This window comes from Etheostoma spectabile, chromosome 16, assembly GCF_008692095.1.
Source record: "Etheostoma spectabile isolate EspeVRDwgs_2016 chromosome 16, UIUC_Espe_1.0, whole genome shotgun sequence".
NCBI classification, from domain to species: domain Eukaryota; kingdom Metazoa; phylum Chordata; class Actinopteri; order Perciformes; family Percidae; genus Etheostoma; species Etheostoma spectabile.
The window spans coordinates 7210468-7232971 of record NC_045748.1 but is presented as its reverse complement, the minus strand read 5'-3'; the positions used below and the strand labels follow the sequence as shown (position 1 = coordinate 7232971).

Genomic DNA, 22504 nt, shown 5'->3' with positions numbered 1-22504 from the left:
TTCAAAGTGAGAAATAACTGCTTCGTGTATATTTCTCCAGAGGCATAGATAAATCCAAACTCAGGAGTTCTGTTTCTAGGTACCGTCCAAGTTCTGAGCAACTTATGGTAAAAAAAAAAAACTGCATCCAGCTTTTCTATCTGTGAGCACCATTCATCATTTTGCCAGCACACACCTCCATGGCTTCATGCACACTCTCAGTTAAAGGTTAGCTTGGAACAAGGCCACCTCCCTCCCTTTCTCTCTGCAATAAATATTCACAACCACACTGGAGTTTTCAGGAACTAAAAGAGTAAAATGCATACATATAAATCTTGTAGGAATATATATTTTGTCGGATATTATTGCAAAAGAATTGCTAAACTCTGTGGTTCACCCCTCCAGGCACACTCAATGGCATGACGACAGGAGACCTGTAAATCGCCACAGCCCATTACAGCACTCACTTAAAACAATCATTAGAGAAAGAAGACCCATTGCATCCCTGCCCTCCTCTGCCATTACCACTAGCATATTAATCATCCACTTCTCTGCAGAAGGAGCACAAAAAGAACAAAGGTCCTCATTTACCCCCAAAACAACAGCAGGGTTCTTTTGGCTTTGTATCTGAATGTAAGCTGGTTTGAGCCGTGGAGTTGGACTGCAAGAATAAGAACTGATGCAATAGGTCAGTGCAAAACCCTAAAATAAGTGAACTTATAGAACTTTTGGGAATGATGAAGGCTCCCGCTGCCTGCTTTAATTAAGCGCAATAAGCCTTGTAAATCCAATATTCATCCAATGGGAATGATTTGTGGAAGAATGGCTTTCATTACACAATGGAAAAAAATAGGTATTTAAAAAGATACAAATGATCTATTATGATAATGTGACTCCCCTGTCTCTTAAGTTTCCCAAAAGGGAGTAAATATGTTTTGAATTTTCAATGGCAATCTGACCTTACAAGCAGAGGGAAATTACCAGAGTGAATCTTGTCTCTGGCATTCAATTATCAGACCAGCTTCTCTCCAGGTAATTTCACTGGCAAGCAAGTAGTCCCGATAGACAGAATGGAAAAGAAAAAAAATGTCATATTTCCTCCACCACTCTTTAATTCATGAGTCCTCTGCCTTATCAGACCACTGGAGTTCTGACCTGTTTTACTTTCTGCAGGCTTCCATTGTGTGGGTGGGTGTCCTTCCCCCTGAAGACTTCCGTTTTTCCCTTCCTTAACACTGTGCAGGCCAAGGCTCCCTTGCTTCGCCCAAGGGACTGATAACACCTCACACATACTGAGTCAAGGGGACGGGGTGGGATAAGGCTTTCAGAATTCAGAATTGAATTCAGAATTAGCATTTCATGGTGCTCCATTTTCTCACTCTGCACCAGGGGCAGGCAGAGGGATTATGCAGTCTGCTTCACTTGTGCCAGATGTGTGTAAAAATAGCATTAGCAAAAATTATTTGCATTTATCTTAAACTGCTCAGGGCAACTGTAAGGTGGTGTTATCCACAGCAGACCATACAAGAAGTAGACCGACAACTTGGGTCTCAATTTCGCAGGTTTGGTCATCATTTCTATTGACAATAAAAACATTGTAGTCAGCAGGTTAATAGCTGAGATCTTGGAATGCTGCAACATGGCTAAAGAGAAGTCAGACCATCATGCTAAGTAGTTAGCAGGGAAAAAATTGAATGAGGAACTAACCAAGAGTTAATGAGAAACTTTTACACCAATTAATGGATTAGTTAATAATTAGTTTATTGAGAAATGAGTAAGGAACAAATAAGGACTTGATAATTGATGAATCCTAAATAGCTACTTCCCTAATCATTCCTAATGGAGGACTATAAAGTAGATCATTACTAATAGATAACTACTCAAAATCTTGTGTACCTTATTGTAAAGTGTTAGCCCCAAACTCTCCTTTGTAACCATCCGTCCATGCCATTGTTATACTGTACTGGTTGCTTGTTTATAACCTGTCTGTCTGATTTCTCATGTTTCTCGCCCCATCAGATTGTTGTGCTTTAGCTGTCTTCCCAGATCTCTTTGACAAATGGAATATTACTAGAACCTTTTATCAAATAATGGCCACAAAATTTCACACAAGCAGCTTTTTCTGCTCTCCTAATGTCTCCGGTGCTTTCCAATCAGCCCAATGACAATAATAAATCTGCATGTAAAGATAATATTCCTGTCTCTGATTGGGTTAATTGAACTGTGATTGAATCTAATCAAGTAAGAGCAGAGCAGTTGAAACATAATTAAGAAGAGGATTAGATTGTGGATAGGCTTTTAGTTAGACCCATAAGTCACGGAATTGATCAGAGAGGATGAGCAAAGATGCTGGCTGCCAAGGAAGGGAATAGATTACAGGTCGGACAGATCTCTCTGTGTGGCTGTCATCTGCACTTCTGCAATCAACACTCGTCGACTTGTCATACCTTTTGACCTGTTGGTGAATGGATCTTGCTGTCAGTGTGAATCAGCAGAGCAGGGGGAACCATCAGTTTACATTAGTTTTAATATAGAGGTAGGAATATTTACAACTTAATTTATATTATTGATACAGATAGAAACACGCAGTTGGATTATGCCAGTCAGGCAGTCTAGATATCTCACCATTACAGATAGCTGCTTGTGTGGAATATGGCAAGAGTGGGTATTACCTGAATACAGCTTTCCATCAATCATAGCAGGCCGCCTAATGTTCAAAACTAGGCAGGCACAGCTGACAATACTGCACCCATCTGTCTTGTCCTTCATTATCGTCTGTCTCTGTATGCAGTGATTGGCTACAGAAAATGAATGTGAGCAGCGAGGAAAGATTTAGAAAGAAACATGGTGAAAAAGAATTTTTGTGTGTGTGTGTGTGTGTGTGTGTGTGTGTGTGTGTGTGTGTGTGTGTGTGTGTGTGTGTGTGTGTGTGGTGTGTGTGGTGTGTGTGTGTGTGTGTGCGTGTGTGTTTGTGTGTGCGTGTGTGTGTGTGCGTTTGTTAGAGAGATGGGGAAGAGACAAAAGCAGACAGCAGTTAGAAAATCAAGAGCTCACAGTAATAAAGGTGAAAAACAGACAACAAAGGCATGTCAGGATTGAGAAAAACAAAAGAGTAAGATTAAGTTAGAGTTTTCAGAGTGAAAGAGAATCAAACAAACCCATGAAGCCAGATAATGATCCAGGTTAAGCACAGGTTTGGCTCTAATCCAGCAGCCCCTGGTCACAGGGAGGTCAAGTGGGCCACATCCATCAGCAAAGAAACCTAGGATAGACTCCTAAATGGCCTGGTTCCTCCCCTTCCAGTCACTACAGAGTGATGACGGCCTTGTCTAAGATAAAGGCCGATCCATTGGTCTGATTTGTGGCCGTTAGGGCAATTTCAATACCCTTCTTTGACTTGATAGATGAGGCCCCTGTTTGATAAAGGGCCAATTTGCCATGGGGGCAATAGGGATGAAATTGCAGCAGTCGCCTTTATTTTGTCCTCTCGTCAATCCACAGCAAACAGGGCTGGAGAAAAAGAACCACGTAATGCAAAGCAGGCATAGTAAAAACAGAGCTAGGTGGAACATTGCTCTTTTGACTAGTTGCAGAGACTAAACCTGTCTTTGATCATGAGAACACATGCTGTTTCTTTGAACAGATAGAAAATATGAATGTCAGAAATATTTTCTAAAACTTACTACTGGCTGTATGTGGAATATCAACTATCCTAATCAATAGGCCCAATTCAGCTTTAGTAAAACAATACTAAAAAAAGAACCACTTTAGATGCCTGTCAACCCCAGACTGAAGCTCCCACAGGATAACCGTTAATGACAAGTAGTCGACAACTGTCAAACGCAGGGAGCCAATCAGAAATCTACACATTTGGTGCCTAGGCCATTCTAATTGTGCACCGCAGGGTGCTGCCATTACTGCTAAAGTACCTGGATCAAGCTGCCATATTCCAAATTGCACAAAAGGCAACGGAACACTGGCTGAATCTCTGGAGAAATCTAGAGGCCACGTATGTATCTTTTCAATTTCAAGAAGTCAAGCACCCAGAATTGCCAAAAGCCTTTGGGAGCACAATCTTGTTCTTTGTTCAGTCCCAGAACGTCTTTATAGTAATTAGGAGCATATGTGCTTTAACTGGCAGAATTGAGGACAAGGAAAACTGGTAGGACAACGTAATGTCAGTCTTCATGCAACTATGCCTAAAGTACTTTTCCTCACCTTTTGAGTTTTTTTAGGGGAGGTTACCATTAAACCTACAACACATCAGAATATGTCAATCGTAGCTCGGTGCACGCAATCATCTCGCTTTAGAGGATACCAAGATGAAAACTGACAGAGTTTTGAAATGTAAGGTAGAGTACACACTTGATGTGGGTGACAGGGTTTGTGTGGAATCTCTTCCTGCGCAAGAAACACAAAGTTGTTGCTCACCAGGAGTTGCAAATTCTAGTCTCAAGGGAAACTTTACAGCTCACATGAGATGATTGGTTTTGTGGAAAAGAAGGAAGCAACAAAGTTAGTTAATTGATTTTTATTGTGCATCAGGGATTCCCAACCATTTTTAAAGTCGCCTACCCATTCATGGACGCTACCTGTCCAAATGTGTTCATTTAAAGCTTTAGCGCATAACATTTTGATATTAATGGATGTCCGTTACATTCATCAGTGATCACGTAAGGCTTGTATCATGTGGACAGTTTTGTCGTCATTACTTAGAATCACTCATGGGGGCGACAGAAACTATGCACTGTAGCTTTTTAATAGAAATTGTAATCCTGCATTTAATGATATACTGTAACATATAAGTGAATGCTACACTATTTTCTTCTTTGGTTGTACATTTTCAAATCCAGTTAAACTTTGTCTATGAGACAAAACAATAACTACCAGATCTGTTTGGTTCAGTTAGGCCTAGTCTTATGTTCTTTTGGTTTCTTCATTCATATAAAGCATAATAAACACAATTTGTGTGAATTATAGGCCAATATATTATTACTTATTGAAATACTACAATTCTTGTAGCTTGTGACATAAAATGTATATATTGGTTGAATCGGCTTTCATCAGAGAAGAGAGCAGTTTGGTTTTAGTTTGCTGATAACACTTCCATTTCATAGCAGGAGCTGCCTAGTATAACTTCGGTCATCTTCTGCCTTGCTAAAGTACACTACAGCAGTGAGTGAGTGTGTGTGTGAGAGAGGGAAGATTTATCTGAACAAACTATCTCAGTAAGTCTGGGATTTTCTCTCTGCCTCAAGGCCGGTGTGTTCTGTTATCATGTTGTTTTTTATCTGTCTGACCAGAACTGGTTTCATGTTGCGGGAACCGGCACTCTGAGAACCAACAGATTATTCCCAGTTGATCTACTGGCAGACGTTAACAGTTTATTCATTACCTAAAGCTAACTATTTTAATTGTTTACCTTTAGTTATTATTTCAACAGTTTATCAATTTACTTTAAGCTAACTACTTCAACTGTTTATTGAGTGCTTGCTAACTATTTCAAGTGCTTACTTTTAGGTAAATAATTAAAAAGTGTAACCATGATTAGCCTACTTTAAGCTGACTATTTTGTTTATCCATTAATTTTTCTTAATTTCAACCATTTATTTTTAGCTAACTATTTAAACTGCCTATCCATTCATTTTTAACAATATTTTTTTGGCCGTTTAGCCATCAGCCTACTTTAAGCTTCTTATTTCAACTGTTTACCTATTCCCTTTTCTCATTTCAACCACTAATCCATTACTTTAGGCTAAATATTCTGTTTATTTATTAAATAGCTTATAGCAGTCTATTTCAAATGTTTATCTGTGTAATTTTAGCTACTCTACTTCTGACCGTTTCATTCATCTCCATTGGCTACTTGTAGCTGTTTAACATCTTCAACTTCTGGCAACAGCCGAAGTACCCCCTTATGAATCACTGCTCTGTGTGTACATGATTTGGGGGTCCTTGCACAAATGGGAGTGGAACAATTTGGCAAAAATGATGACTGTGTGTGAACAACCACACATCTTGTGATAAAAGGCTACAGAGATACGCATGTGAGAAGAGTCAAAAAACAAGTCAGGACAGGTGTTAAATGAACATTCAAATCCGTAGTATGCTTTTCTAAAATATGATATAAAAATGTGTGGTTTTCATTGGATTTGTACAAACCTTGAGAATACATTAAATGCAGACATATTGTTGCAAGAGGCAAAATGCAATTATACCAACCATGGCTCTGATTGCACCCCCTGTGTTCACTGCAGTTATGTTGTAGAGCTATAAATCAAAATTCAGCTTCTCAGACAGAGATTATCAGTAACCTTGTTTCTGCCTCTGTTTCTCATACTTGAGAATTTCCCTTGTGTGCACTCTAAAACATCAATGGTAAATGAATATTAGGAATCGGTCATTGAGCATATTTTGGATGCAAATAACTCTTTAGGACATAAAGAGAATGACATTTCACAGAAGAAAAATAAATACGTTGAATAAATACATTGAAGTGCTTCGGAACAATCATTACGCACTGAAACAAATGTCTACTAAAAACTGCGGCAAGTGTAAAAATGTCTTATACTATCTTCTCCGTTAACAGGAATTGAATTTAAGACATTTGGAGATGGAAAAAACTGTAAAAAGACAAGTCTTCCATTTAAAATCAATGGTACTTGTGTGCCCAAGATCAAGAGCTTTCTCCTCAAAACCACATAATCATCTTTTTTTCCCAAAAGGAGATTAAAGTGTAATGGGGGGATATTAAACTAATTTTACACACTCAGCATCTCTTTCAACCTGTTTGCATGCATGAGTGAGCTCTGCTGGATGTTGCGTTATCCAGGCCAATCTTGTTTTTATCCTACAATCTTGTTAATCAATTCTGTTTTCCTCTGTGTCATGGCTTGTTGTGTTATCCGTATCATGTGAATTAATAGGAACATTGGTGAACATTGAACACATGAAGCCTCTCATTCACGACCACCAGCTGAGAGGAAAATCAGAACAGCTATTCCTGGTCATGAGCCTGAGGGGGCCCTGTGCCTATTACTTTACTAGACAATGTTCAGTGATAAGGCAGTTAGATTTTATGTGAGCGAAGCAGCGAGTTTTGTCCCAGTTATAAAACCTATATGTACTTACAGTGGCGGTTTTAAACTGGACATATTATGCTTTTCTGTATTTTCTGTCATATGTACAATGTTAAAACGTCGGATTTTCATTTTAAACGTGGCCAAAAAGAAAAACTAAAGAGGTAAAAATATTTTTGACAAATTCTAAAAGAGCTAAAACATTCAGATTTTCTGAATGCTCCGGTATCAACCGTTTATTTGACTCTCTGTAAGTGTTACGCAACTCTAAGCCGGCCTTTCATGATTGGTCATCTGCTCCAGGTAGGCATGACTGGAATGTTTTTTTTTTTTTAACTATTTCTTGTAAGCTACTGCGGAGTTAACATTGTTGCAATTGTGGGTCACATTACTCCTGAAAGATTTCCAGTTATGTAGTATTTGGTTAAAAAGCCTTTATCTGGGATCTTAATTGTAGAAAGTGCCGCTATTCTATTAGTGTCCACTGCTAACTATAGTAACTACATGCTAATGGCAGTAAAATATGTCATCTTGGATGCCAATATGTTAAATTCTCCCCAATTTTGGGTTGCAGTACTGCTGAAATATGTCCCGTCCCCCCCCACACACACACACAAAAAAAAAGGGTATTGTCTCTGAAAGATGCTTTTCTTTGAATATTTCTGTGAACATTGGGGAACCATTGTATATACACAAATCTTTTATAATCCTGCCCTAAAACAAGCAGAGTGTTATAGGACCTTTGAGTGTGACGCTTTGGCTGTACAGTGGCACAGTCAGATTTATTTACCAGCCATTTATTAATCATTTGGACTGGCTCACTAATTTCCGGGCAGAACAGGGGGACTCCAATGATGTTAGTGAGAGATGAGTGCATTTAAATCAAAGCATGATGTATTCAGCCATGCAGGGTGTTCTGCTGTCCCTGAGGGATTAAATACTTCATTATTTAAAGCAGGGCATGTCAGTGTGAAAAATAAAACACACATTGGCAAGAATTACACCGAGCTGTCAAAACATAAGACTAATATTTGTGATTTTACCACACCAGTTATTAGATTAGTTATTATTGTTATTACTGGACTTTTTTTAATTGCTTCCTTGTCCCTTTTTCACTTTCTATTGGACGTTGGCCTGTAACTACATTTGGAAATCAACATTTTTGTCATGAAGCAATTCCACGATTCTTCCACGACCTGACAAAACACGAGACACATGTGGCAAGGCATCCAGACCATCACAGACTACAAGGCTGGTCCTCCACTTCCTCAACACACTTAATAACGACTTTGGTTGGTTTGAAGCACTCAACAACACTTCTGTGAGGAAATCCACACCTCACCCAGATGAACAGGCACTCAGACTTGAGACAGTTGATGTCCGGAGGACGTTAAAAAGACTGCACGCATGAAAAGCAGCAGGCCCCAATAACATACAGGGACGGGTGCTTAAAGACTGTGCTAACCAGCTGGCTGACGTCCTCACGGACATATTTAACACCTCACTGACCCATGCTGTCGTCCCATCCTGTCTCAAGACATCATCATACCAGTGCCCAAAAAAAACATAATTTCCCATCATCAAGTGCTTCGAGAGGCTGGTGAAGTTCACATCATCTCCAAACTCCCACCCCCCTCTTTTGAGCCGCTACAATTTGCTTACCGCACCAACCGCTCCACAGAGGACGCCATCTCATCCTCACTCCACCTGAGCCTGTAACACCTGGAGAAAAACAACAACCACGTGTGAATGTTGTTTCTGGACTTCAGCTCAGCATTCAACACAATCATCCCCCAGCACCTGGTGAGAAAACTGCCCCCCCTTGGACTCAACACCCCGCTGTGTAACTGGCTGCTGGATATCCTCGTAGACACACCCCAGTCTATGAGGGTTGGAAAAAACGCTTCCAGCGTCATCTCCCTCAGCACCGGTTCCCCAGGGCTGCGTACTGAGCCCACTGCTCTTCACCCTGATGACCCATGACTGCCGTGCCAGGTTCGGTACAAACCTCATCTTTAAGTATGGGGACGACATGACAGTGGTGGGTCTCATCAAGGACAATAACAAACTGGCCTACAGAGAGGAGGTGAGACACCTGTTGGACTGGTGTGACACAAACATTCTAATCCTGAATGTCAACAAAACAAGAGAGATTGTTGTTGATTTAAGGAAAAATCAACCAAGTCACATGTCCCTCCACACCTCTGCTCTGGTGAAGAGAGCACAGCAGCGTCTGCACTTTCTGCGTCGGATGAGAAGAGCAAACCTCCCCCCTCCCATCCTCACCACATTCTACAGAGGGGCAATAGAGAGCATACTGACCAGCTACATCTGTCTGGTCTGGGGCCTGCACCGCCTCAGACTGGAAACATGTGGAGAGAGTGGTGAGGACAGTGGAGAAAATCATCGGGACAGCCCTTCTTTCCATGCATGACACTGTTTGCGGATGCTGCCTAACCTGGGCTCAGTGGCACTACGGACAACTCCCACCCCAACCATGGACTGTTCTCCCTGCTGCCCTCTGGCAAGAGGTTCAGCAGCTTCAAATGCAGAACAACCAGGTTCCATATCAGCTTCATCCCCCGCGTCAAAAGACTGCTGACCTCCCAATAATCCCCCCTCCCACACATACAACACTGTTCACATTACATGGACACTGTGAACCCTTGCACTATTATTCATGTCACTGTTTTCACTGCAATACATCCTGCTGCTACTGATATTGCACTACTCATAATCATCTTATAATAATTAATAATTTTATATTGCACATACTTTATATTGCACATACTTATATTTATACTGTTTTTCTTTTTACTTGTCTTCTGTTTCTTTTCTTTTTTTTGGAGCCTTGCAATGAAATCTCGCTCAAATGAATATTGTAAATGTGCAGTTGAATGAAAATAAAGCCTGTCTAAGTCTAAGTAATGTACTTTCAAATTTGTATTGTCTTTTCTGTCAAACTGCAGATTTTCCTTACGGATTCTTGTCAAAGATGAATTCTCTAAAACTGTGTTTACAGGATTTACGCACAGTTTCAGCCAGAAGAAAGGCTGTATGCATGTAAAGCTAGTCTAAAACTGTCCAGTGAAATTCAATACAATGAATAATTACTGTTTATCAGAAGAAAATGAGCCTGTTAGCCCTGACCTATGGTGAATCATTCTGTATACATTTTCACAATAACAAGAGAGTATGTGTCATGGACAGTGGGGAAAAGCTATTGTGCAAATGCAAGATGGTGCAGTTCCCCAAAAGATCAGAAAAGATATTGAACTGGGAAAATGAGGTCCTTTTTCAAACATTTACTTTACAGTAATCACTTGTTGCTGCCGTATAGGCTTCTCTTGGGTGTGTTTGTCTTGCTAGATTGTACAGATAATTGCACGTTCAGCAAACTTCTCTGGATAGAAAAAATAGATAAATAGGTAAACTGTCAAACTCAAATCACAGAAGTTGCAAGTTATAGTCTTAAACCCATCCATATTAGAAGACAGAAGCTTTTCATTTAAAATGTGGGTCACACTGCCATCTATTGAAAGGTAACATTCAACCGTACGTATGCTGCACTGGACCTTTTGAAATGAAAGTGAATCTATTTGTCTTTCTACTCCTCTTCCTCTTGTTCTTTTTATTCATCAATATGTATTATGGCAATTACACATCCCTGTGTGCTTTTATTTTACATCATAACAGATTTCTAAGTATTATTTATATTAATCCCCCTTGGAAGTCAATTCTGTGGCAACTACAAATACGATTATGAAACATGACTGTTTCCTATTCCCAGAGATGTTTATCTGCTTTGCTGGCAGTTGAGTGGTGAGATGGGGCGACATGCAATCTTCTATAATAAACACAATAATGAGTTTCACATCTACCGAATAAATACGATTTTTTCCAACACAAAGAAAATGTTATCCCTAAAACACCATTAGAAACTAAAAAAACAGCAAATTAACCATTTAGATGTTGTTGTTGGAGACAGTCTTGTATATGTGTGTATTGTTAGTATTTTATAAAGATAAGGGTGGTTACGTGAGCTAACACAAAGCCGCTCAGATTGACTGATGGCTTCTGGGTCTTTATATTTGTAGCTGTGATAAAGTCCATATAGAGTTTATATTATAATCAGTCTTATTTGAAAGACGAGGAAAATGACAATGCAAATAGTGAGGAATACTGACTTTTTTGTTGATACCACGTACACTACCTTTTCTTAAAATCACAATATAATATTTTGCCTTGGATAGACTGTTGTGCAATACTACTCCTGTCAGTTATGGAGCAAAATATTCCTTCGCATATTAAAGTGTCCATATTATGCTAATTTTCAGGTTCATAATTGTATTTAGAGATTGTACCAGAATAGGTTTATGTGGTTTAATTTGGCAAAAAAAAAAAGCATTTTTGTTGTCCTGCACATTGCTGCTGCTCCTCTTTTCACCCTGTGTGTTGAGCTCTCTGTTTTAGCTACAGTCAGTTGCAGAGTATGAGGGCGTGCCACGCTAGCAGCTAAGCGAGCATGATAACGTGCACAAAAAGATACATAACACTAAAAAGGAAAGGGAAAAAGCCAAAAAGCATACTATGAGCACTATAAAACATAAATGAATCCCCTTCTATGTCTCTCTCCATGGTGCTGGATACATTCAAACAGTTCTAGCGCATACAGCCCATCCCTTTCCTTCTGTGAGCCTTGTTTAGTGAGACAATTCGCTACGTAAAAGAAGTGTGAGCCCCTTCAGATCAGAATCAGAATTGACTTCAATGTCATTGTAAGTACAATGAAATTAAAAGTGCCGCAAACATCCTCAGCTAAGAAAATAAAAGCAAGGGATGAACTGAAGTTAAAATTAAATGGTCTCTTTACAACCAACCAAGTGCTAAAAAGATTAAATTCCACGTGACAATGTCTTTCATAACCTTTATTTAGTTTAAATTCAAAACATTTCAATTCTAAACAGAGGCCACTGGTTCAATACATTCTGGTAAATGAAGCTACATTGACTGAATAATGGTTTGATATACAGATAAACATGTGTGTCACGTTTTATAAAAACAAACAAATGGAGATTAGCACACTTCCTCTGCACCTCCGAGGTTTTAATCTATTAATTACTTCCCTTGGCTTCCTACATAATAAGGGGTATGAAGTTCAAAATCCCTAGAGGACTAGAAAAAAACAAGCACTGTTGGTTCCAACCTGCAAATAGTTGTGACCCCTTTTACAACTATCATAGTCCCAGGAGAGTGAGTAATCCCTCTAGCTCTCGGTTTAACAACCTTTCCGCTAATTGCTTAAGCACCATGACAATGATTTTCTCCAACCATGCTATTTTGTATTTTCATGAGTAGTATCCCATTCCCATTAATATAAATAATCAATGAATTAAGAAATGTTACACTTACTATTTACAAAGATGCAGTCTGTTTAACTTTTTTTTTAAAGTTATGTCTGTTAACATTACAGTATATAGCATTATAACTGTGAAAACATAGCATCTTTTTGACACCCAGATTCCACTTTACATCAAAACATCAATATCAACAACAGACTGCGTTAAACCAGACAGTTTGCAATGGGTATGTATGAAAGACTACTGTGACATTGTCAGTGCATATGGGCAGAAAATTTTGCTGATAATACCTTTTTTGATTATTGCCAACACAAACAAACTTAGAGAAACAAGCCACCAGACGCATGAGCACAGGGTCAATTCACAAAGTCAACTAAGATTTCTGCAGTTCACTCTACAAGAAATGAAAAACAACAGTGCACAGGGTCAAATTCACAGGTTAGACCATAGTTCATGCACAACGTTGGGAATTAACTTTGATTATATTTTCATGTTGAGTAACACTTGAATCAGCAAATGCGGGTTCACCCATAGACCGTCAATACATATACATTCTATGGGTCCATGTAGATTATTTTCTTTATTAACAGCAGTGCCTTAAACTTGTGTCTGCCTTAAAGTTATAGTGCGCGACTATTCCATATTATCGAATGTCTGTTACATTAAAACCATTGACAAATGAGTTGATTCAAAGCTAATGCAGCTCCACAAAATTGTCTCTGTACAGTATTTCTCAGTATGGCTGTGTTTACAAAATGGTGTAGTAAGGCGACTTTCTCGAGTGATGCGTTTACCATCACACGCCCACAAAATGTTTCAGTCGGTGATTTTACTGCTAAGAAAAGACCTACACATTTATCAGAAGGACTAAAATCCCCAAAAGAAGGTGGCTGACGGAAAAGACAAACACAGATTACTATTGTTGCGGCTTTCCCTTGTTGGACCGCTTAAAAAAGGAAAGGGACACGGTTGTTGCCTTAATACTCTATAAAGGGATATTTCACCATTGGAAAGATAAATATCTTTAAATTGGGTCACTAATATAGCAAAAATATGAAATTATTTTCAAAATTGGTGCCATTTAAGCCAAGTAAAAGCCAGAAAATGTGTTTTTGGCTCATGTGCATGAAAGACATCAAATCCCAGAATGCACTTGCTTTGGTGCTCAAAGAGTCCACTCCCAAACCACACCTATCGTTTAATGACAGTGAGGCAATCAACTCAACTCAACTCTAGTCTGTCTTATTGTCATTTCAACCATGTACATGAAACGTTTCACCATGGCTCAATTGGTGTTACACATTTATACAACATATAAAAACGACATAATATAATAATCAATTGATTGCTCTGTGCTGGTCACAATCTCTCAGACCATTATGACCTTTTTGTAAAAATACAGGGATTATATATCTGATTTTTAGGTTTCAGGCTTCTACAGGTACAATTCAATCGCTGGTAGTGTGCACTTTTCAAGCCACTTCTAATCTTACATTTCATCGTAAATTCTCAAGAAAATAGGTGTAGGTCAGCAACATGTTCTCTTTCTTAGTTTAAAGAATATCAATAGCATACTCCAATGTGGTTTCGACCTCAGAACGGCAATGAGACAGCTCTAATCAATGCAACAAATGACCTGCTATTAGCCACTAACCAGGGCTCTGTATCTTTCCCCCCTTAGGTTTCAGTGCAATCTTTGAAAATGTGCACAGAGGAAAATGTATGCAGCTCTATTTAACACTGCCTAATGATACAGCATTTAATAGTATAATTACCTCATACAACTGAGACCAGCATTTAAAGTAAGTATAGTTTCTGTCTTATGCCAGGGGTATTAGCATTCAGAGTTCTATCTATCCATCCATCCATTCAATTCAACTCAATTCAATTTTATTTATATAGCGCCAAATTACAACAACAGTTATCTCACAGCGCTTTTCATAAAAGAGCAGGTCTAGACCGTACTCTGTGATGTTATTTACAGAAACCCAACAGTTCCCACCAAGAGCAAGCACTAGGCGACAGAGGCAAGGAAAAACGTCCTTTTAAGAGGAAGAAACCTCGAGCAGAACCATAGCTCAGGGTGAGGGGTCATCTGCCTCGACCGGTTTGGGGTGAGAGAGCGAGAGAGACAGAGAGAGAGAGAGACACAGACAGACAGACAGAGAGAGACATGGAGAATTGTAGCAGAGGGTATCGAGCAGGAACATCCATCCGTCCATTCATTCATCCATTCATCCATCCATCCAACAAACATTTGGGTAACAGCAGGATCTGCGAATATAAAAATATCATCCTCAAGACCAACCCAAGTAGGAAGTCCTCCTGAAACATATTTGATTAAAAGTCTTTTCTTTGCATTCATCATGGGTGCCTGTGGGCCAAAGACAAACAAGTCAGTAAAAGACCTGAGGTGACTGGAGTTCTGCGTGAAGCAACTGAAAGGTTGCTGGAGGATTCAGAGGTTGTTGTAGTGGAGTTGCACAAATATAGCATACATTTATATAGAGGGCTTTTTTGTGGGAGATAAGAAGACAAATGATAGGATGTCAGTCACGATGCAAATGAGTTCAGGACAATGACGTAGCATTGGTAGGTTGTATATTTTGCTGCTAAGGGGCAACAAATTTGGGGGTGGCTCAGTCAGTAGGGAGTTGTGTTGGGAACCAGAGGGTCTCTGGTTCAAGTCCTCATACAAACAAATGTATGGTGGTGGACTGGTAGCTGGAAAGGCCAGTTCACCAGTTCACCTCCTGGGCACTGCCAAGCAGCTCTTGAGCAAGACACCGAACCCCCAACTGCTCGGGGCACCTTTCCATGGGCAACCCCCTCACTCTGACAAAACCTTCCATTAGTGCACGTATAGGTACTGAGCATATGTGTGTGTAATCAGGCCTGTGTGTAATATGTGTAATAACAACAGAGTGTAAATTGTAATTTCTTCTTGTGGGATTAATAAGGGATACATTATCATTATTATTATTATTATTATTAAAAGATTTGTTGTTATTTTTTAGTATAAAGTGGTTATTTTACAGTTTGTTAAACCTCATTTGGAGGAATGAAACTTGTAATAATGCAGACGGTAAAAGGAGCTGTGAGACAATATCCAGTAGAATAAATCATGGTAGAGCATAAGAGGTTAAGAGCAGTGGCTGGAAAACTATAATTAAATCCACTGAAGCATTGGAGGTTGTGAAACATGGGTGGTGAAAGCATGGTTGGTCAAATAAGTTTATTAGAATACAAATAAGTGTTAAGTGTGGGCACCACATGTAACGTCTGGAGTGTTGGGTAAATATTAAGCGTTGAAAATGAGGAGTAAAATGTTAAGGAAACCCAACGCGTAATAAATTAGAAAAGCTCTGATCCAAACTGCACGGGTCAATACAAAGCTGAATCTTTTGAGTAATGAATAACCTTAGCGATGGGATGTTTGAGATGATGAAGTGTTAAATGTCAGGGGGAAAACATGCAGTGTTTTAATTTTCAAACCAGAAAAGCATGTCACGTACCTGGGTTTATACCGGCCAATTGAGTTTGCAGCTGTTATGTTTAAGACCATGGAGTGGGTAGTAAATGTTTACAAGCACCAGAAGCAAGGTTGGTTCAGAGGAATTGTTTGTGGTTTAATTTCTCTACCAATATGTGTTAAAACATGCAGCAGACATACAAGCTAAAGGGAAAATGACAAGAGGACAGGGGCATAATTTTGGTTTCAACCTTGGGTGGGGGTTGCACTGACCAATTTGGACCCCTCTCCCCAAAATTACGCCTATGCAAGAGGTTATACCATCCCCAATATGTACTGCAATTTGCTAAAGCAAAAGGCACAATATATGTTATTGGAAATACTATTAAGCTTTAGGTTCACTGAGAAAACAGAAGTTAAAATGGTGGGGGTTGACTGAGGTAGAGAAAGGTCACACAACCTCTCCCTGTATTACAACATGGCTGTTATCAAATCCTGATATATCAGTACTGGAGAAGATAAGGAGGGGAGATTGTGAAAAGCCAAATGATGATTAGGTTATGAAAAGGAGTATTGCACCTGCAGATTTTTTTTACAGATGGATTTGTAGTACACTTTGGCTGCTGCCAGAGGGATTGTCAGTTTTCACCAGAGTAAGACAAGCTACAAACAGGTATTTTCTTCAGCCAATGCATTGACAGCACTGCTAGTGGAATGATCTCTGGTCCAGCCTAACGCCGTTTGGAGCTTTTAGTGGCACTGAATTGAGTGGATAGAGGAAGTGCTTTTGTATTTTTAGAGATTGAAGCACCTGTAGGTGTGGAAAGTTATGAGGTTATAGGGGAAGAATAGAGTGAGATGAGGTGGATTTGAAAGCTGCTTTAGAGGGATCTGAAAGTGATAAAGGAGGGGATAAAACAACAAGGAGATAGCAGAGGGAGTAGGGTATGCCATTATTTCAGCAGAGGACACTTAAAGATAATTAAGACTTAGACACTGTTTTAAGCTACATGGAGTTTAGCGCAGGGATTTGCTCCCATTTGAGGACAAGCAGGCAATAACACATGGGTTTGAGTCTGCGTTATGTACCAAAGATGTTCACTGCACTGGAGGTCAGCGTTCTGTGCAGGCAGGGGGTGTGGACATAGCCACAATTTTCTAACAAATAGGATTGTTCATGTTCTGTTCATTTACTGTTCAAAATATTTTCTGTAAAGTTAATTTACCAACATAATGGTCTAAATACTGTTAACAGCTTCTTCACATTACCGGGATTATAACTGTGGTGAGAAAATACTGATTTATTCTATTGTAGTTTGAAATGTTGGCTTTATATTGCTGCATTTTCTACGCAAGTCTACACCCACCGTACAGTCTGTGTCTGCACCTCGAGACGCAAATACAGAACATGCAGTATTCATTACAAACTATTTGTGGCAGTAATGCACCAATGGGGTAATATCCAGCTGCGGAGTCACGCGAAGAAGAAACTACATTGTTAGATTAAGCCCAGGATTAAGCCTGCAAGGCAGTACTTTCTGAGCTGTGTGAGTAATACATTCCGCGCTCTTTTGCCAAAATCAACAGCCCTATATCCTAGCGAAGACCATGGGTTTGAAACTAACTTTCAATTAATTGGACCTAATTGGGGAGAGTAAAACGCCTGAAAGAAAAGCTTGCCTTAAAGGTGGTACCGAGGGCAAATTACCGTTCACCGTTTTTCTTCTTTTTTCCCACTTATGTTATTGGTCTTGTCAGAGAGCAGAGAGAAAGACAGGAGAAACGTGGACGGTTTGTTTTAGCTCGGTATATTTTCTACCCAATGTTTAATTTAACCGTGTTGACAGACAATAACGGGGTTACAAATTTATAACGTTGGCTAGCTATAACATGACGGGACAATCCTCGTTGTTACTACGTAAACAGTTAGCAGGTAAGTTGGCTAACGTTGACGAGAATTGTTGCTACTACCAGAGCTCATTTTACTGTAACGTCATATTAAGTTATCACATCAGAGCAGCCGCTTCGTTTCATTTCACCGTTTTATTTCGCTAGCTGACGTTTTTTACGTAACAGTTATGCGGCTGGTGACAACAACGTTGAAATGCACGTGTAACGTCACAGATAGCCCGACTGTGACTAAGGCTAGCTGACTGTTTCTCAATAACCACTGAAGGCATTTCAAAATCACCACACACAAGCCAATGCATTTACTCCACAGCGCTGTGGAGGAAGGTCTGGCGATGCGAGACTAGACTAACTGCAACTTAAATTTCAGAGCTCAACAAGAACCCAGTGGAAGGCTTTTCTGCCGGTCTTGTGGATGATGATGACATCTATCAGTGGGAAGTGGTCGTCATTGGACCTCAAGACACATTGTTGTGAGAGAAATCATTTGCCCGTGGACTTATTTTGATTTGTTACTGAGCTGGTCACTCATAATACCCGGTGTACATATTAACACAATCCTCTTTGCTATTTGCAGTGAAGGAGGTTTCTTCAAAGCCACCTTAACCTTCCCCCGTAACTACCCTTTGAGGCCTCCCAAGATGAAGTTCATCACAGAAATCTGGCATCCAAATGGTAAGGACTTACTTACCAGGCCACTGTATCTCTAATTATTCTGTATTAAGGAAAGTATTCAAAATCTTTTTTTTTGTCTGCATTTTAATGCATGTTAATACTGTTGTTACATGCTTAAATGTGCATTACAATCCCTTAGAAGTTTTATATTCCATTGGAAAAAAAGTCAAGTCAAATCAATTTTTGGTCTCTTTTCGTGGGGAATGGACTAACTCAATTTTTTTTTACTTAGGGCATTTTCACGCCTATAGGTTGTTTACTCTGGTCCGAATCAGTTGATGATAGAGCTGGACAATATATCGTTATTATATCGATATCGTGATATGAGACTAGATATGGTCTTAGATTTTGGATAGCGTAATATTATAATATGGCGTAAGTGGTGTTGTTTTTTTTCTGGTTTTAAAGGCTGCATTACAGGAAAGTGATGTCTTACCAGAACTTGAACTTACCAGACTGTAACTAATTTTCCTTTACCCACTTAGTCATTATATCTACATTACTGTAGATTACATTGGATTTTTTTCCCATAATGAGTTTGTAACCTCTGAGCGTTTTCCCCTTGGTATAATCCAAGCGGTCCAAAATGCATCACTACAAACCACGTGAGAACGCTGGCTCAACTTATTGGTCAGATGTGTCAGGGGCGGGAGCCTAGGACCTTCCTCATGTAAGTACATAAGGAAGGTCCTGTGTTCTGAGCTAGTGCATATTTTTGTAACATTCCCAGCTGCTACTATGACATGAGCTGCTACAATTTACGTGCTCTCTGGCATCCCAGAATGCAAAGCACACCTGGCTTCAGGAGCCATTTAGCTCAAACTTGCAGAGCTTGGAGTACAACTGGGTCGGATCACGTTCCCACCACAAACAAGCCGCTCCAGAGTTTGTTTGAGACTGGACCGAGACCACCCCCTCTAAAGAGTCTCGGTTTGGTTGTTTGGGTCCACACCTGAGTGTGATTACTGTGTTCACACCTGCCTAAACAAATCGCACCAAGGGGGAAAACACACCAGAGTCTGATTTAACCAGACTTAAAGCGCAGGTGAGAAACACCCTTAAACAGTGGCCACTGGTGGCTGTAAGTATATTAGTTTGCAGATAATAGTCCAATGGGAAAGGCCCCTCAACAAAAGTCAGTGTAACTGGCTTACTGTAAATGTATTAGGCTTGAGTTTTGCCGAGTGCAGAGCTACAGTGTAGTGTCTCATGTTTTGCTTCAGTACATACGTGTCATTAATCTCTGTTCATTTTTGTTTTCTGCCAGTGGCAAAAAATGGCGATGTCTGCATCTCCATCCTGCATGAACCTGGCGAGGACAAGTATGGCTACGAGAAGCCTGAAGAGCGCTGGCTGCCAATCCACACAGTGGAGACCATAATGATCAGTGTTATCTCCATGTTGGCAGACCCCAATGGAGACTCTCCTGCCAACGTAGATGCAGCTGTAAGTCCCCACTGTCTCATAAGAACAATCTCAAGCTGGGGTTAGTTAGAGATGGTGTGTGCGTGTGCGTGTCTTAATTTGAACCTTGGTATTTGGCTAAACGCACATTTAGGTCAGACAAACCATATGAACCAATAGGATACATTTTATTTCTGATCTCTGTGTGTACATGTTGAAAAGCGTGCGAAAGTACAAAAGGTACAAACAGTTTGTTTCACAGTCACCACAGTTTAATCTTGTTTTTCTAATGGAAATCCAAACAAAGTGGGCTGAGTTAAGTGGGTCCCTGTGAGGGCAAATCACAGCCTGTCAAGGCCATGTTGAGTCTTTGTTGGTTTAAATGGGCCTATCTCTTTTTTCCAGAGGGGCTGCCAGGAGACAGAAAATACACTATTTTGAAATGTAGTAAACATCTATCAGTTTAGCTGTGTTGGGAGTAGGGGTGGAGAAAAAAATTGATACAGCATAGTATTGCAATATTTTCATTGGTAATACTGTATCGATACACAAGCGCCAAGTATTGATCTTTTAGTATATTCCCATTTTGCAGCAAAAGAATTTAAGTGATATGAACAAACAGAGAAATGTATCTTTTTAGTTAAAACAGATGTTGACAAAGTTTCCTTTTGGGGACATCATTTGAAATTGGGGACAAATTAGAAGTTGGAAAAAAGGTTATAAATTGCAGTATATCGCAGAATATTGCAATATGTTTAAAATCGCAATAATATCGTATGGTGGCATAAGTATCATGATAATATCGTATTGGAAGGCATCTGGTTATTCCCACCCCTGGTAGTTAGAAACAAAGCACAAGCGGAAGAAAGAGTTGCACTAATACAATTTTTGATATATATATTTTTTGATATATATATATATATATATATCCTACAGAAAGAGTGGCGAGAGGATCCTAAAGGAGTTTTTAAGAAAAAGGTGGCACGCTGTGTGCGGAGGAGTCAAGAGATGGCGTATGACTAAGGCCTCACTCCAGCCATCTACACAGTGAGTACAACCACCTATCAGGATTCATTGTAGTGTGATCACACAGTTAGTTACTGTCGCTCATTCGGCTGATGTCTTTACTTGTAAAACGATATATTTATAGTGCTGTAGGTTTACACAGCATTAACCAAACAAAGATGTTCCTTTTGTTTCAGATTTGAACTGCACAGGGGATTTGACAACTGGTTACTGTTAAGTCGGCTAGATGACCATGGGGGGACAACTTTGTCAACATCAACTAGTCACCCAAACAAGAAAGACTCACAGGAAAAAGTTTCTAAACCCATTTATCTCTCCTTATTTGTGTCTTGCAGTTTGAGTGTTTAGATTTATGACTGTTTGCCGAGAGGCAGTGGCGTTCATGCTGCCAAAAGTTCCATTTTACTTTTCCGTTTTCCACCATCAGTTGCACAAGACACATGGCATCAGCATTTTTACTCGCAGGAAGATGCATTACACAGCCTCATACTTTGCTGTGTTGTTACTCAGATTTTAGGAATCACCCCCTTTGATAAATGCACCATTAGACCTCGATCAGACAGCCTGTTTGAGCAGCCTGCGGCGGATTTTTGTAGGCTAATTGTTTAAAATGAAAGTGGAAGTTTTGCTCGCTGCTTTTGCGTTAATGAGCGCGTTGCATTTTTTAAAATCTTTTTATGCAGGAGCACCCTGAACTCCTCGAGTTGAAAAAAACTTCAACTCAGTGCTGAAAAAAACACCCCACGTCATTTAACTTCACAGCAAAATAAACAAATGAGCTCTGTCTGATCGCGCCCTTTAGTTTACTTTATATTTACCTATTTATTCAGAGCGCAACTATTTAGTCTGTTTTAAGATGCACATCATCTGTAATAGAGAATTTTTTTTTCTCAACCTGCCACACTGAGCCATCCAGTCTACAGTTATTTAATCAATTATGCAGTATTTGCACTCTTTAAAGAGATGGAAATACAGACATTGGCTCTAATTTCCCTGCAGAGAAAGTGGTCCGTCTCTACATGAGGGGGGCAAACGTATCACCCAACGCTGCCTTAACTTTGACTGCCAGCGAAGGAAACTTATCTTCAATAAGGACTGCATCTGAAGGCTTGTTTTGAATCCAGAAAAAAACTATTGTGGACAAACCAAAGAGAATGCACCAATAAATATATTTTTAATGAACATGCTACATTGTTTACTTATGTAAATATAAACTGCGTTTGTCGTTGCTTGAAGAACTGTCTGAACATTTTTGAACAATGCTTGTGTATAGAGACGGTGCATTCACCTTGCCTATGGGAGAGGCAGTGTATTGATTTTGTACAGTAGCACGTTTTTCGAGAGGCCATTTTGTGTTGGCAAATTTTTCATGGGTGCAACACACATACTCAGCTCTGCTGCTCATCCCGCAAATGCATGTTCCTTACAAATGTGGCACCACTTGAAAGGCAACAAAATAGGCTTTAACGCTTTTTATACCATTCACAATTATCTGCTGATAAAGTGACTTCATAGAGGTAAACAGTAATAGATATAGGATGCTTAGTATGGGCATAATTTGAGTAATAGTGGCACCCACTTTGTCCTTCAATTTTTATATT

General features: G+C 39.7%; 1 protein-coding gene across 2 annotated transcripts; it reads left to right on the top strand.

Annotated features, from left to right (window-relative positions):
• The first annotated feature begins 1726 nt into the window (after positions 1 to 1726).
• On the top strand, positions 1727 to 22085 carry ube2g1b (ubiquitin-conjugating enzyme E2G 1b (UBC7 homolog, yeast)). Of its 2 annotated transcripts, XM_032540136.1 has the most exons (7): positions 1727 to 1737; positions 17738 to 17823; positions 18169 to 18271; positions 18376 to 18473; positions 19741 to 19919; positions 20814 to 20924; positions 21080 to 22085. In XM_032540136.1, the coding sequence occupies exons 2-6, from the start codon at positions 17781 to 17783 to the stop codon at positions 20898 to 20900; spliced, it is 510 nt and encodes a 169-aa protein (XP_032396027.1). In that variant the 5' UTR covers positions 1727 to 1737; positions 17738 to 17780; the 3' UTR covers positions 20901 to 20924; positions 21080 to 22085. The 2 variants fall into 2 exon arrangements, with proteins under 2 accessions (XP_032396027.1, XP_032396026.1); XM_032540135.1 differs by lacking the exon at positions 1727 to 1737 and having other exon boundaries at positions 17421 to 17823.
• The last annotated feature ends 419 nt before the right edge of the window (positions 22086 to 22504 follow it).

Bases quoted from the DNA above. Each gene is read 5' to 3' on its own strand.
- ube2g1b (XM_032540136.1), top strand. From the start codon at position 17,781: ATGACGGGACAATCCTCGTTGTTACTACGTAAACAGTTAGCAG. The intron at 18,272-18,375 runs GTGAGAGAAATC...TGCTATTTGCAG, and splicing joins GGACCTCAAGACACATTGTT to TGAAGGAGGTTTCTTCAAAG. The intron at 19,920-20,813 runs GTAAGTCCCCAC...TATATCCTACAG, and splicing joins CTGCCAACGTAGATGCAGCT to AAAGAGTGGCGAGAGGATCC.